The sequence below is a fragment of the Equus przewalskii genome, chromosome 7 (assembly GCF_037783145.1).
Source record: "Equus przewalskii isolate Varuska chromosome 7, EquPr2, whole genome shotgun sequence".
Lineage (NCBI taxonomy): Eukaryota > Metazoa > Chordata > Mammalia > Perissodactyla > Equidae > Equus > Equus przewalskii.
Window position 1 is genome coordinate 80,507,365 of NC_091837.1, and position 14,705 is coordinate 80,522,069.

A 14,705-nucleotide genomic window follows, 5' to 3' on the forward strand; every position below is an offset into this window, starting at 1 on the left:
TTAGAGTTTTAACATCTACTTACCATGTTTACACAACTGTCAGTTAAAATGCAAAAGTACTTTTCCTCAATGTAAATAATTTAGAAACATCAAAAATAAAATTAGTAGTTTCTCCTTTCCCTTCTGCAACTCACCTGATGTTAAAAATTTGGTGGTTAGTGAAGCAGGGCTCACACTCCAGAGCCAGACGGCCAGGGTTTGAATCCCAGCTCTGACCTTTTTGCGAGGGACCCTAGGCACGTTATTAACCTCTCTGTGCCTCAGTTTCCTCATCTGTAAAATAAGACTAATAATAGCAATCCTTACAAGGCTGTTGTGAGGAGTAAATGAATTTGTAAGTGTAGGTATGCTATTAGTGTTTGCTATTATTATTGTCTTTCCAGAAACTTCCTTTGCTTATATAAGTAAGTGTTTATAATTGTTGTTTACAAACATGGGATGATATTGCTCTGTAACTTGCTTCTTTTACTTACTATATCACAGACATCTTCTAAAACTACTTAATTTTCTTAAAAGCTGCATTATATTTTACACTGATGGACCACAATTTTTTTCTACCATTTCTCTATAAACACATTCACAGTTTTCTCTCTTTGTGGCTTTACAGAAATGCTAAGGTAAACATCCTGGTACCTTTCTCTTTATGTATTGATATGTTAGATTCCAAGATATGGAATTGCTTTGTAAAAGGATATTTTCACTTTTAATTTTTTTAATCAACACTACAAGATTGCTTTCCAAAAAGCACAAAAGCAGCTGGGCAGTACACCAATCAGGCCACACAGTAGGGAGTGACAAAGCAAAGCAATCAGTATGACTACAGTAGCACAAAGGTCAGAGGAGCAAATGGAAGTGTGCTGTTCTAAGGTTCTCAGTGTACAAGAGGTGGCAGAATTTTATCTGAAGGTAGACTGTGATAAGTTATAGACACATATTATAAACCCAGAGCTAAAAAAATAAAACAAGCAGGTATATAAAATCAGCTCTCAGTGGCGAAAAAATGGAATCCTTAAAAATACTCAAGTCATTCAAAAGAAGGACAAAAGGAACAAAGATGGAACAAATAGAAAACAAATAGCAAGATAGTAGACTTAAACTTCACCATATCTGTAATCATACTAAATGTGAATGGTCTAAACACTCCAGTCAGAAGATAGAGATTGTCAAACCGGATAAGATGAAAAAGCAAGACTCAACTATATGCTGTCACTTTAAATAAACATAAATTAAAATGATAGAATGAGATATACCATGTGAATGCTACTCATAAGAAGGTGAAGTGGCTGTATAACAAATATCAAAGACATCAGAACCCGAAATTTTACCACCAATCAAGGAGGACATGTAATTATGATAAAAGGGTCAATTCATCGAGACATAAACATCCTAAATGTTTATGCCTCAAATCAGCAATTCAAAAACATGGCAGAAAAAACTGAGAACTGAAAGGAAAAATAGACAAATCCAGGTATTGTTGGAGATTTCCAGTTTTTTCAGAACAAGCAGACAGAAAATCAATATGGTTATTTCAACCAATTTGACCTAATTGATATTTGTAAACCACTTCACCCAACAGCGGTGGAAGACAACGTTTTTTCCAGTGCACAGGAATATTCACTAAGATACACCCTGTGCTGCTCCAAAAGTAAGGCAAGCAGATAGTTGGCGGCATTCAAAGAATTCAAAACAATACATTCTATTGACATGGGACAAGTATTTTCACTCAAAAAGTTATCTATACAAAGGAGTGGGTATACATGTGCATCCAGCATCGACCTAGAATGTGAGGGAAGACACACTCCTAAGCAAGGAAGAACAAGGGACCACAACAACAGGTGCTGCGTCCCCGCATCTGGCTAGTAGGGGTGGAGACAGGCTGGTGGCTGGCAGCCTGGAGGAAAAGCAAGAGGAGGTGGCTGCTGGCTGGTAAACTTTGAAAGAGGAGATTTTATGAACATGCTGCACGGATATTGTGGTAATCCTTTCAGTGTAGTCCACGAGATTTCCAGTAAAGGGCCTCTTCTCGTCCATCCGCGGTGGTGGCGCATCCACCTTTGGGAAGCTCCGCCTGGGAGGGCTGAGCGCGCGGGCTCCAGGCGGGCGCTGGGCGGGGGCCGGGCCGCTAGGCCGCCTGCCTTCCCCGGTAATCCTGCCCAGGAGGCCTGGGATGCAGGCCGGCCGGTGCCTGCGAACGAGAAAGACACCTAGGTCAGGTCGCAGGCAACCCTGTCTCTGCAGGGGGTGCTCGGTGGCGGCGTGCAACCCGAGGAGCCAAGGATGGGAAGCTCCCGGGCTAACTCACGCGCCCACTGGGCAGAGCACGCGGGCGTCCGGGGCGATGAGCGCCCGGGTCCCTGTCGCCGCCTTCGCTCCCAGCGCCCCCAGCGCCCCCGACCCCTGGCACGCCCGCGAAGCAGACGCCGCGCCCCGCGCTCGGGCTCCACTTGGCAGGCCCGGCCGGAGGGGGGCGCAGCGCGGGCGGGCGGGGACAGGTGCCCGGGCGGGGCGGGGCCTGGCGGGGCGGGGCGACCCCGAAGCCCCAGGCCGTCGCGCCGCCAGGACCTCAGAGGCCGCAGAGCGCGGCCCCAGCCCGGCCCTCCGCGCCATGGCCCCGCGCGCCCGGCGGCGCCGCCCGCTGCCCGCGCTGCTCGCGCTGTGCGCCCTGCTCGGCCCGCTGCAGGTAAGGAAGCCGCCCGGCCGCCGGGGCTGGGGCAGGACGGGGCGCGGGGCTGCGGGACGTCCCGAGACCTGGACCGAGACGGCGGAAACCCGGGGGAGGCGGTCCCCGCCTTGGACGGTGGAAGGAGGGATAGGGCGAGTAGAGCGGTTCTGGGGCGCGGAAGGGGGAGCTGCGGGACCCCAGCCCGCGGACGCGGCGCTTCTAAAAGTCCCGCTTAGGGACAGGCTTTGATGATGTCGTTTATTCCGCGAACGTTTCTGGAGCCCGTCCGGAGTTCCCACGCAGGGTAGCTGCTGCGGAGACCGCGGCCCAGAGCCAGCCCCTTCCCGCTGCGAACCGCATCACCGAGGGAGACCGTGCGAAGCCGCGACGGGGCCCACAGTGGGCAGTCCCCCCCGAATGCGGTTTCTCCTTTCGGGCCACCTCGAGTCCCCCGGAGCTCTGGGTCACTCCCTCTAACTGCGCTTCGCTCGCACCCTGTCCCGCCTCAGCTTCGTTGGTCATCTGAGGACTAGAGCAGTACTCGCCTCGCGGGGATGGCCGGAGCGGGCAGTGAAACCGAATTTGGCAGTTTCTTCCGAGAAGCTGACATCACGTTTCTTTTTTATGCTCCCCTTTTTTGTGTGTCTCCGTTCCGACTCCCCCCCCCCCACCCCCCCCCCCCCCCCCCCACCAAAACAGTTTAAGGTCCACCAGTTCAGGTTCTGGCCCTGAATAGCTCGAATCACGTGTTCTCAGAAGCTCTTTGATGATGTTAGGACGAAGTACTGTTTGCAATTGGAGAAACCAAGGTACACGAGCTTCAAGTCAGTACAGAGCCCGAAACAGCCAGTTCCGTGCGCTCGGCCCGGGAGGGGCCGGGACAGGCACCCACAGTGGGGCTGTGGTTCGTCTCCCTGGTACCAGGCCCTTCTGGGTCTCCCCAGCCCGGGATGCACCTGGGGCTCCCCTCAGGGGCCATCCCCTTAGGAGCACCGCAGGGCTGATAGAGGGCTGCAGCCTGAAGAGTGCTGAGGGGCCAGAAAATGAGCACCTTCCCTGATCCTTGCCGCCCAGTCCTCTGAGAAGAAATTTCTTTACCGATCTCTCAGTCCAGCTGCCAAGTAAATAAAGCCAGCCACTGATGTTTGTCCTCCCGGGGGAGAGCTATAGTGCGGCAAGCCCAGCACCACAAATACTATAAAAATCTTGTGTACTTGGAAGTACCTCAGAGGCAAGGGAAATGGTGGTGGTTTTCTTGGTTTCAGCAGTTTCAGATTCCCCTTCTCTTAAAATTGGCTTAAGCTGTTGTTAACATTGTTTGGCAGGGTGGCACAGAACCCCGTGAAGACACAGGAGAGGTGCTTGTAGAACTGTATTTGGGCTGAGAAGAGGGAGGGAGGCCAGCCTGGGGTGAAAGCATGGACGAAAATAAGAGGAATATGCTGTGGGCTGGAGCGGAACATCCTCGTGAAGATTCATCCTATTTCGTTCCTACATGTCTGGGTCTTCTAGAACGGTTGGTTGAGGGAAACGAAGGCGGAAAAACCTAGTGGAATTTTTATTTTAAGCACTTGAGGTGTTGCTTAATTAAGTGTCCAACAGGTTGGACAGGGTGCTACCTTATTTGAAGTAAAGGACCAGCTCCAGTGAACAGCCAGCCTCCTGAGAAAAACACACCAAGAATATGGTTTTAAAGAGCGTCTCACGTTGCTATTGCAGAAACTGCCCACATCTATGCATAAGGTACAGTAGGCTCGAATAATAACAACAAATGCTAGCGAAACAAATTTATTTTTTGGAGAGACCTTTCAACAAGTGCTGTTACCCTTCCCTTTAGACCACTTGAATTATGTGCATTTTTCAATCATACCTCGACAGGAAGCAATCAAATGCCATTGGGACAGTTCTAATCAAATGATAGGGTTTGTGCCCAATCTCCCCAGTGGAAATCCATCCACTCTGAGAGGTGGAGCTAGATGTAGTATCACGTTATTATCTCCAGAAGCGACACTGCGGTTATAGGCACTGTGTGCGTTCAATTACTGTTTTTTTGGCCAACCTATTCTATTAGTTCAAAAAAAAAGGAATTGCATTGGCTGTCTATTGATTTTCTTCATCACACACCGGGCAAGGCTTGAAGAACTGCTTATTAGGGGCAGGGGATTGGTTTTGTAAAATACTTGGCAAAAACAGCTTCTAGAAAGTGCTTTATCTGCAAGCATTGTATCTAGTTTCATTTACACTATATTAAATAGATTTAAACTTACCTGGAAAGGCTAGGTGTTTTGCCTTTTCAAACATTTCGGTGATTATATCTCTGTCCGCCTGTATTTGTGAGGGAATTTGTTTTCATCCATAAAAAGAGTGTTTGCCTACAGATAAAACATTTTAAGTTTTTGTGTTGCTAGTTTGGTTTGTTCCAAGTAAGAAAATAATAGAAGCACACTGTTTTCATTAGATAATTGATTATACATAGCCAGGTTAATTCCAGGTATCCAAGACCTAAGGGCAAATCCATTCATAGCCAGGCCAGCAGACATTGATGGTACATAAAACATGGTGCTGGTGAGAAACAAGACGAAGACATAGCTGTCTTCACAGGTCACAGTCCAGTCGAGAGGACCAGACGGGTGAAGCAGCCTGTGATAAGAGAGGCGCAGAGGGTGCCAAGAGCCGGAGAGACTGAGTATAGCTGGAGGAATGGGGAGGACTTTTGGAGGAAGGGGGTTCTGCCGTGGTCTTTGGAGGATGGGGAGGAAATCAAGGGTCAGAGAAGGAATGACTCTAAGAGGTACTTGAGGAAGAAAGCTTTCTAGCCGAGAGGATGGCGTGAGTATGTTTAGGCCTAAAGGAATCTTGCCAAAAAAGAAAAAAAAAACTCACATTTTTATGACTTTATAGATAGCACAAAGCACTTAATTCAGGAAACCCTACCAAACAGATGGGGCATTAAACATTTATAGTTTTCGAGATAACTCTTGTATGGCCCTTATTGAGTTGGTAAGGTAGACTCTTCAGAAACAGATAGGCTGCAGGGCCCAGGACAGGCCTGTGGGGAGACCCCGCAGAGGAAATCCCCGAGGGTGGAGCTGGGACCAGAGGGCAGGTGGGTGCTGGGCACCTGCCCTGGCCGTTTCCCTGCCCCCATCCCATCCTAGAGGGAAGACACTTTGTTCTGAGAACCACAGCCATGTAGATCAGTGGCCTTTTAGTTCACTTGGTTGATAACAGATGTTTCAAATGCCTCCCCCTAACATTATTTCCTTCCCACCACTTTCCCCGAAAATGGCAAATCTGTAATATGAACACATTCTCTGTGTTGATAAGGAAATGTGAGCTTGCTTTTTCAGTTATCTACCAGCAATTCTTACACCAGGAAAACTGAAACAATAAAGGTGTATCTTCGAAGGTCAATAAATCAGTGCTTTATGAGGCCATGAAAAGGGGAGTTCCAAAGCAGGCCCTCCTTTGCAGAGTGTTGTTTTAAGAAGGTGCTGCGTGAACTTTATCTGCCATGTCAGTATTAAAATTTCCCCCATTGTATTTTTCTATTTTTGAAGTGCATGGAAAAAAATATTAGTGTTTTTCCCACATAATGTGTCCAGTGGACTAGGAATGCTGTCTAGGCTGTTCTTTTTGCCAGTGTGGGTGTGCCTCCTCCCATGGTCATCAGCTCTACAGGTGTTTCACTCCCTAGGGCATACACCTTCTGGCCAGGTGGCCACCCAGGACCTGTCTGCTGTCTCTCTGCAGTGTCCTGACCCCAACCCACAAGGGAAGCATGCATGATGGCACACACAGCTCCCTGACCCCACCTCCAGGCATCCAGAGCTGGCATGGGTAAGATTTTGCCCAGCAGGTGATTTTCCCTCCAAGCGTCTTTAGGTTCTCCACGTGGTTTGTAGAAAGTTGTTGACCTTCTCTCTGTTTCCCTCTGGTTGCAAAGCGTGGGCTTCCTACAGGATCCACTGCTAGAAACAGTTTAAGCTCAACTCATGCTTTCCACCCCAAAGCACTGAGCCTGAGAAACCAAGAGTGAGGCAGTGGGCTTCAGCAAAACAGAAGATCTGGTCCGTCTGAAGTTCTCGGTGAGCTTATGAGGTTTAATGCTGAGTAGGCGGTGAGCAAGATTACACACCGGCCTGTATCTTCTGTCCTCATTTCAAGAGACATGCTCAGTCTGTTTCCTGCCGGGGACACAGCCTGCCAGCGCTCCCCCCGGCCGGCTTCCCCTCTGTCTCAGTCGTCAGGGGCTGGCTGGCGCTGCTGTTCCCACGACAGCACCGCAGTCAGCAGTTTGAAACCCATTCTTGACGGAAGAGCGATGATAACTTTATATCTGTATTTGTTTTGTGGGCCACCATCAACTTTCAGCCTTTGATTTCTGTGGGCTTTCACATTCAGGGCAGGGCACTCCATAGTGAGAAATAAAACTGGATTTGTGTTCAATGTGTGTAGTCATTTATTTCAAGAAAGTGAGCACCTCCGCCAGGTGGCACGCGCAGGTGGCCAGGAAGGCAGAGCCCTGGGCACAGCCCGTCTTCAGGAAGCACAGTCTAGACATGTACGGTAGGACACATGTGTCCTGGAAGCATTTCCAAAGTGTGGGCACCCACGACAAGGAGCGCTTTAACCCGCCTGAAAGTGTCGGGGAAAATACCACGTTCTTCCTTACTGTGCAGTTGTGTGTGTATAAAGCTTGTAAAGAGGGACAACAGAGCAGCTTTTCGGCTGGAGATTCAGGCGTGGCTAGTGCCCTCATGGTGGGAACAGCAGGGAGGCATGACGGAGTGCAGAGTTTTCAGGCAACTCTAAAAAGGACAGCATTCCTGGACTCCAGGGAACGAGGGGAGAGGGAGCCAGAGCCGGTGCTCGGGGGCCTTGAGGGCAAGCGAAATAGTTTAGATTTTTATCTCCAAGAATTGTGGGCTCAGGAGGGACACGATCAGATTTGTGTGTTCTGGTTTGTGTGTTATGGGAAAGAGCGCCCCGGGGTGGGCTGAGGGGACAGTAAGGAGGCCACTGCCCTGGTTCGGGGAGGAGCTAGTAAAGGCTTGAATCAGGTCGGTGTAGTGGTGAGAGAAAGGAGAAGCCACCTACAGGAGTGATTTCAGAGCCAGCAGGGCTGTGCTCGGTGCCCACAATACAGGGGCAAAGGATGTGGTTGGACATGTTATTTAAAAGAAAAAAAGATGTGGTAGATATCAGAACAAATAGCTGACCATTGAATTGTATTTTTCAGTTTATTAAGGAAATTTCTGTGTTAATCCAAATCCAAATGTTGTTCAGGTTCAAGTGAAAAAGGATTTTTTTCCCCAAACAAACAATAAAGAAGGATGAAGTTTAGGCTCTTGAACCTCAGCTGTTTTATTTTCTTGGGCGGTAGAGACGATGTTCCTCAGACCGTATAGAGGTAAACAAGCTGAAAGGCCCAAGGTGCTGGGATCCGCAGGAAATTGGTGTGCTCTGGAATTTAGAGCCATTTCCTGACGTAAAGGTATCTTTGAATCAGAAGTTCAGGATGTAGGCAGAGCTCTAAAACTCAGGACTCAAGAGAGATAAGCAGCCAGTGACCCCCAGAGGGTCCAGCGTCAGAGCAGGTGTGACCTGACCCGGGGTCTTCCCACACTGGCCTCAGATATGTCACCTGCCCCCCACAGAAGCAGTGTTTACCTTGGACCCATAGCTCGGCGAAAACTACGTGCTTGCAGAAAACACGTTTTCCTGGTGGATTGCTAGTGCCTCACAGGAGGGCTTCCCTCCCTCTCTGCCCAGCCGCCACCCGAAAAAGTCCTAGCCCAGCTGGTGACACAGGAGCCCGTGTGACACAAGCGAAGTCAGAGCTGCCAGGTTTTCAAGGGGCGAGAAAAACTGACTGCAAAAACTGCCCTTTCAGTTCGTCAGAGTAATAATAACTTATTACATTTCCTGTTCAGTGTTAAGGGTGCAAGAGCCACTTCCTCCAGCTACCAGAAATTTGAAGACTTTCCATTAAAAATGAGGAAGAAAAACTCTCAACTTTTCATGAATGTGATGGTTAAACCTGGCAAGTGGGAAGGGAAGACGTGTGGTGTTGCATAAATCCTATTAGCACCGCCGCGTTTGCTGGTTTGGGTTCTCATTATATCCCCCAAGTGGGAAGTGAACCACTTCCCTAAGGTATTGATTTTTTTTTAAATATTTGTTACTGGGACCGGCCCGGTGGCGCAGCGGTTAAGTGCACATGTTCCGCTTCTCAGCGGCCCGGGGTTCGCTGCTTCGGATCCTGGGTGTGGGCATGGCACTGCTTGGCACGCCATGCTGTGGTAGGTGTCCCACGTATAAAGTAGAGGAAGATGGGCACGGATGTTAGCTCAGGGCCAGTCTTCCTCAGCAAAAAGAGGAGGAGAGGCAGCAGTTAGCTCATGGCTAATCTTCCTCAAAAAGAAAAAAATTGTTACTTTGTCTAATGTAGTTAGCAACTAACTGCAAAGTGTATCATTAAGTAGCACAAACAGCAGCCAAACTCCTCTCCAGTTGAAAAGAACCTGTCAAGGGCCCTTCACATTGCTCAACTCTGTCCCCAAGGTGTGAAGCAGCATGGCATCTAAGAACTTGCAGGGTAATTGAGAATCTGCACCATTTTTAAAGGTTAGTCGAGATTATTCACATCCGCTAATCTGGTTCATCATTTACTAATTCCCAATGTCAGGAACTTCCCTATAGCAGACCTGCATCTAATATGTCACAATTTGACCCCATTTCCTCAAATTTGTTCTTTCATAGGGGTAAAGATCAGTTGGCCAGTGTCTTCTTTATTTTAATGTTTCTATTGTTGAAGATTGTTCGCCCACAACTTCCCCTTGCCCAGGGTTATTCATTCTAGTTCCTTTAGCCTCTCTGTCAGCTTTTTTTCCTTTCAATTCGGTGGATACTGATTTTGCACTTACTAGCAAAATCCACAAACAAACAAACAAACAAAAGCCCCTAAGGCACTGTGGGAAACATCTGACTTAGACCACGCAGCCTCTGACCTGAAGAGCTCCCCATCTAGGGGGGAAGACGAGACCTCCCGGTCTCCGTCCCTTGCATTAGTTACATGGGTCAAAAGCCCTACAAAAGAGGAAGGAGCGAGAAGCTGCAGGAGCACCGAAGGGACAGAGGACTGCAGTGGGGAAGTGGGCAGGTAGTGCTTGATCTGGCACTGGAAGGACGGGTATGATTCTGAGGGCAGAGCGAAGGGGCAGAGGTGGGGACAAGCAGGAGAAAATTGAGTCCCGTGCCATGTCTGGAGCCCAGGGCTGGCCAGAGAGACCAGATAAGGGTAAGGCCAGCCAGGGAGGGGGCCGCTGGTTGGTCGTGAAGGGCTGTGTGAACAAACCTAGGAGTTGGGACTCTGCCCCATGGGGAATGTGGCCCCTGGACCCAGGATCCGCAGCAGCTGCGAACTTGTAAGAAATGCACATTCTTGGGCCCCACCCTGTGCCTGCTGAATCAGAAACTCTGGGGTGGCGCCCGGCAGTCTGGCCTAACAACCCCTCCAGAGGATTCTGATGCACGCTTAAGTTTGAAAGCCACTGCTATAGACTGTGGGATTCCACAGAATGGTTTTGAGCTTGGCTCTAAATTCAGATCTATGATTAACATAGTAAAAGTACCTGCCATTTGTTGGATCTCTCCCGTGTGCCAGGCATGTGCTAGATGCTTTACACAGATTATCTCTAATCCTCACTCCACCTTGCCAAGAAGATGAGAAAACTGAGGCACAGAGAGGCTAAGTAACTTGGCCAAGTTGGCACAGCTCATAGTGGCAGAGCTGGAACTCCTCCCAGGCGTCTGCTCCAGTGGCATGGTCTTAAGCCCTCAGGTAAACTGCTTATAAAGTCAACTGTATGATGGGGAAAGAACCAGAGAAAGAACCTCCGGGAATGGTGGGATGGAAGCACGCCTTTTAGTGTTTGGGGAAATGTCGTAACCAGTCTGCGTTCGCAGGGCTCTGCTCGAGGACAGATACCCATTGAGGACTTTCTGTCATTAACTATTAAGCAGAAAGAAAAATGCTGTGACTTTAAGGCTAATGGAGTTTAAACAGGCACCCTGAGCACTCAGCCCAGGGTCTGTGCACCAGTTGATCCCTGACTCAGGAGGAAAAGGAATGTGACATATTGAATCATCTCTGCCACTTCCTGAAGCAAAGACATCTCTGACTCCTCGGTGCTCCCCCCCCCCCCCCAGAAGTAAAGTGTACTCCGCCGCCGTGCTGGAGCGCTGCTCCCGCACCTGTCCAGGCATTCACGGCTGTGTTTACCCTACTCCGCCACCTGCCAGGCTCTGCGCTGGATGGGGCAGGTGGGATGGAGACAAGGCCCCCGAGCCCCGGGCAGCGTACCGTGAGCCGCTGCATGGAGTTCTATCATATTTGTAAAGGCCCCTCATGTCTTAGTATTACTCTGTTTACAGTGAATTTGGGAACTCCTCTCTCCGCCCAAGCGCCCTGCGCTCCTCTTTTGATGTCTCTATCACGGCGCAAATCTAAATCATTTCTATTACTAATGGTTTTTCAATGACGTTTCTTCAAAGGCTCTCCCCTAAGTAGAGAGAGAAATTGGAATAAGAAAGAGGGTCAGACATATATAGCCTCTGGGTCACTGACACGTCTGGAGCTTTTACTCGAGGGAGATAGCGAGCTGCCAGGGGAGTTTGTGTGGAGAAGAATAACATGGGTTACTAATGCTCGGGGGCAAGAAATCCGAAAGAGACCCCCAAACCTATGACAAGGGAGTATAAGATATGGGGGCAATTAAATTCAGTGGGAACACAGTTGGAATCTCTGTCTTAAACTTTAACCATTTAATTTCTAATGGTCACAAAGTTTGCACATTTTTTTAATGAAACCATAAAAAATTGCCCCCTTCTGATGGGCTGAGGTTTTCCGAGCCCCAGATGGGGTTCCTGTGACCAGGTCTTTGAGGCCCTCTTTATGTGTAAAATTAGAAGTGACCAAAGCATCAGAATGCACAACCAACTGGTTGTCATCTTAAGGGTGCAGAGTGGTCCTCCCAGGTGAGGAAATGCCAAAGTGATGGGTGCCCTGCTCCTCCGTGGCTGGAGAGCAAGTCCAGAGGGGCCTCGTGAGAGGGGCCTCCTCCAGGAGAGAGGCCCTCCCTTCCCACGTGGGAGTGACAGACGTAAAGGGCCAGAGCAGCTGTGTTGTGTGTTACTTAGGTAGAACTCTGTTCTGTCCCTACTGAAAAAGAGAATTTGAGCTCAGGAAGAGATTTCGAATCTTGATTTTGCAACCCCTCCCCCCAGGGAATCTCTACTTTTGCCCCAAATTGGTGGAGCCTTTCCCAGTCCGGGCTTGGGAGGGTGAATTTGATTCAGAACTACAAGGAAACTATGAGAGCCTTCTGTAAAGGGAAGTTATGAGATCACAATGGTCCTTCAGGAAAAATTATTCATTATTTTAACAAGAATTTGAGCATTTGCAACATGCCAGCATTGTTCCAGTCACCTTATCACTAACCATTGGAGCAAGGTGCTCCCTCTCTTTGTGAGGATGCAGGAAAATAAGGAAAGTCAAGTCTCTGACAGAGTGCCTGCACGCAGGTGTTTCGGATGGGCCAATTCTTCCCTCACTCCCACTCAAGATAAGTGGTGTCTGTATCCAGCGATAGGAGGGGCGGTTCTCAATGTACATTATATAGATGGAGATGACTGTGCAGTGTTTGGGAATATGAGAAAGTTCTGGCTCTTAGTCTTTGACGTAATCTCTGACCTTGCTACTCAAAGACCAGCAGCATCAGCATCACCTGGGAGCTTGTTAGAAGTGCAGAATCTCGGGCCCCGCCCTAGACCTACTGAATCAGAATCTGCATTTTTTTTTTTATAAGGTTTTTGTTTTTTTTTTTAAGATTTTATTTTTTCCTTTTTCTCCCCAAAGCCCCCCCGGTACATAGTTGTGTATTCTTTCGTTGTGGGTTCTTCTAGTTGTGGCATGTGGGACGCTGCCTCAGCGTGGTCTGATGAGCAGTGCCATGTCCACGCCCAGGATTCGAACTAACGAAGTGCTGGGCCGCCTGCAGCGGAGCGCGCGAACTTAACCACTCGGCCACGGGGCCAGCCCCAGAATCTGCATTTTTAACAAGATTTCTAGGTGATTCTTATGCATGTTATTGATTGGGAGGAATTGGTCTGTGAACATGGGAGTGGAGGAGAAGACCCGGCATAGAGCATTACTAACAGGTACTGAATAAATATTACTTGACTGAGTTTAGGTCACTTGTGGCTGAAATAAGAGAAGGTGGAGATCAACTGTGTTAATCAAAGAAAAAAGGAAGAAGAGGGACAAGTTCAAGAGTCCAGGGATGCACTGGATGTGGGGTTTAAGGTCTTGAAAAGCAAGACAGATGGAGCATGCCCAGCGTGATAACGATTACTCCCGAGGCTACATAGGCCACTAGGGTGTTGGGCCCCCATGCCAGCCACTGTGAGGAGCTGCAGTGCATTCTCCATCTGGGTCCAGTGTCTTGTGGCCGCCTGTTCAGTAGCCAGCACTGCTTGGTTCTTCAGGGAACATGGATGTAGGCATCATTCTCCTCAGGGAGTTTCTAATCTAGTCAAAGTCCCTAGATGTGGCCACATGAGGACACTGGAGGATATTAAGATGTGGAATACATGTGATATGCATGGTAGGATGTCAGGAAGGCTGGAGGGTGTCATGGGCCAGAGTCCCCAGGCAAGGCTCCTCAGGAGAGGCTGGATGTGTGCCAAGCTGGGAGGGAGGGAGGGCTGGCATTTGGATTGACAATGAAGATGAAGACAGGGAGAGCATGAGCAAAGCTCCGGGGCGGGGTGGCATGTGAGTGGGTGTGGTCAGTAGACTGGTTTGTGGTGAGCAATGGGTGATGAGCAGGCACAGGTGATGCAAAACCAGGTTGGGGGCGTGGAATGCCAGTGAGCACAGAGTTAATGGAGGACACTGAGCAAGGGTGACTCTGAAAGCACTGTGGGGACATCTAGAGACAGATGTTGGGCACAGGTGAGTTGGGGAAGATGGGTGGTGTGCTGAGGGCCCAGTCGCAAGCTTGCAGTCTACCAGGAAGATCAAGCAAACAAGAAGCAACCGCAGAGCATGGAAGAGACAAGGACAAGAGGAAGTCCAGGTGGATATGGAACCGTCTAGCATAAGTCTCCCCAGTCTACGTATGAGGGAGATTTTAGGTTAAACCCAAATGGTCAAGATCAGTAATTTCACATTTCAGCCTCGTAGTTGACAGGGGCCTGAAGGTTGAGTAGGAGCACAAGAGTTGGCTGGAAGAAATGGAGGGCCAGGGCTGCAGTGTGTTCTAGGCCGAGGATGCTGGGCAGGGCTGCTGAGGGAAAGGCAGGAGACGTGCATGGAGGCATGGGGAACCTTGTTGAGAAGCCGGACCTCATCTTGGTCTTTACTGTCATCTCTTGGTCGTTAACATACTCTCTGACCTTGCTACTCAAAGGCCAACAGCGCCAGCATCACCAGGAGCTTGTTAGAAATGCAGAATCTGGGGCCCGACCCCAGGTCTACTGAATCAGAATCTGTGTTTTAATACGATTTCCAGGTGATTCTATGCACATTTGAGAAGCACTGGACTTTACTGAGGGCCAGGGGCAGTCTGGTCCCTTCCGTGGCCACTTTGGGGGCTCATGGCCTTATTAGCTTGGTGCACCCCCAGAATGGAGGCAGAGCCCAGAAGGAGCTTTGGCCTCCAGCAGACCAGTGTGGTCTTGGGAGCATAGGTGTCGTTGACATTTACTACAGGAAAGAAGAGAAAGCAGCTCTCTTCTCAAATGAATGAAAGAAAAAAAAAAATCCAAGAATGGCACAAAAAAAAAAAAGCGCCTTTGCACTGGGAGAATAAAGGGGCATTCACTGGAGCCTGTGAATGATAAGGTAAGGACAAAGCCATCCTAATTACTGTGTTTAGGAAACAAACCTTCCTTGCACTTTCCTTTCAAGTAGCCCACAGCTGCAAACTTTTTTCATTTTTTTCACTCTTTATCTTTCTGGAAGACAAAGAAACTT

General features: G+C 49.1%; 1 protein-coding gene across 5 annotated transcripts in view; it reads left to right on the forward strand.

The window, feature by feature from the left end:
* Positions 1 to 2,517: 2,517 nt before the first annotated feature.
* Positions 2,518 to 14,705, forward strand: part of TNFRSF11A (TNF receptor superfamily member 11a) — a 51,323-nt gene continuing 39,135 nt past the window's right edge. For 4 of the 5 annotated variants that reach the window (XM_070627806.1, XM_070627807.1, XM_070627808.1 and 1 more), the window contains exon 1: positions 2,523 to 2,680. In XM_070627806.1, coding sequence (XP_070483907.1) covers positions 2,606 to 2,680 — 75 coding nt within the window. In that variant the 5' untranslated portion in view covers positions 2,523 to 2,605. Of the gene's footprint in view, positions 2,681 to 14,705 lie in introns of all 5 variants that reach the window. The other variant, XM_070627810.1, reaches the window with a different exon arrangement.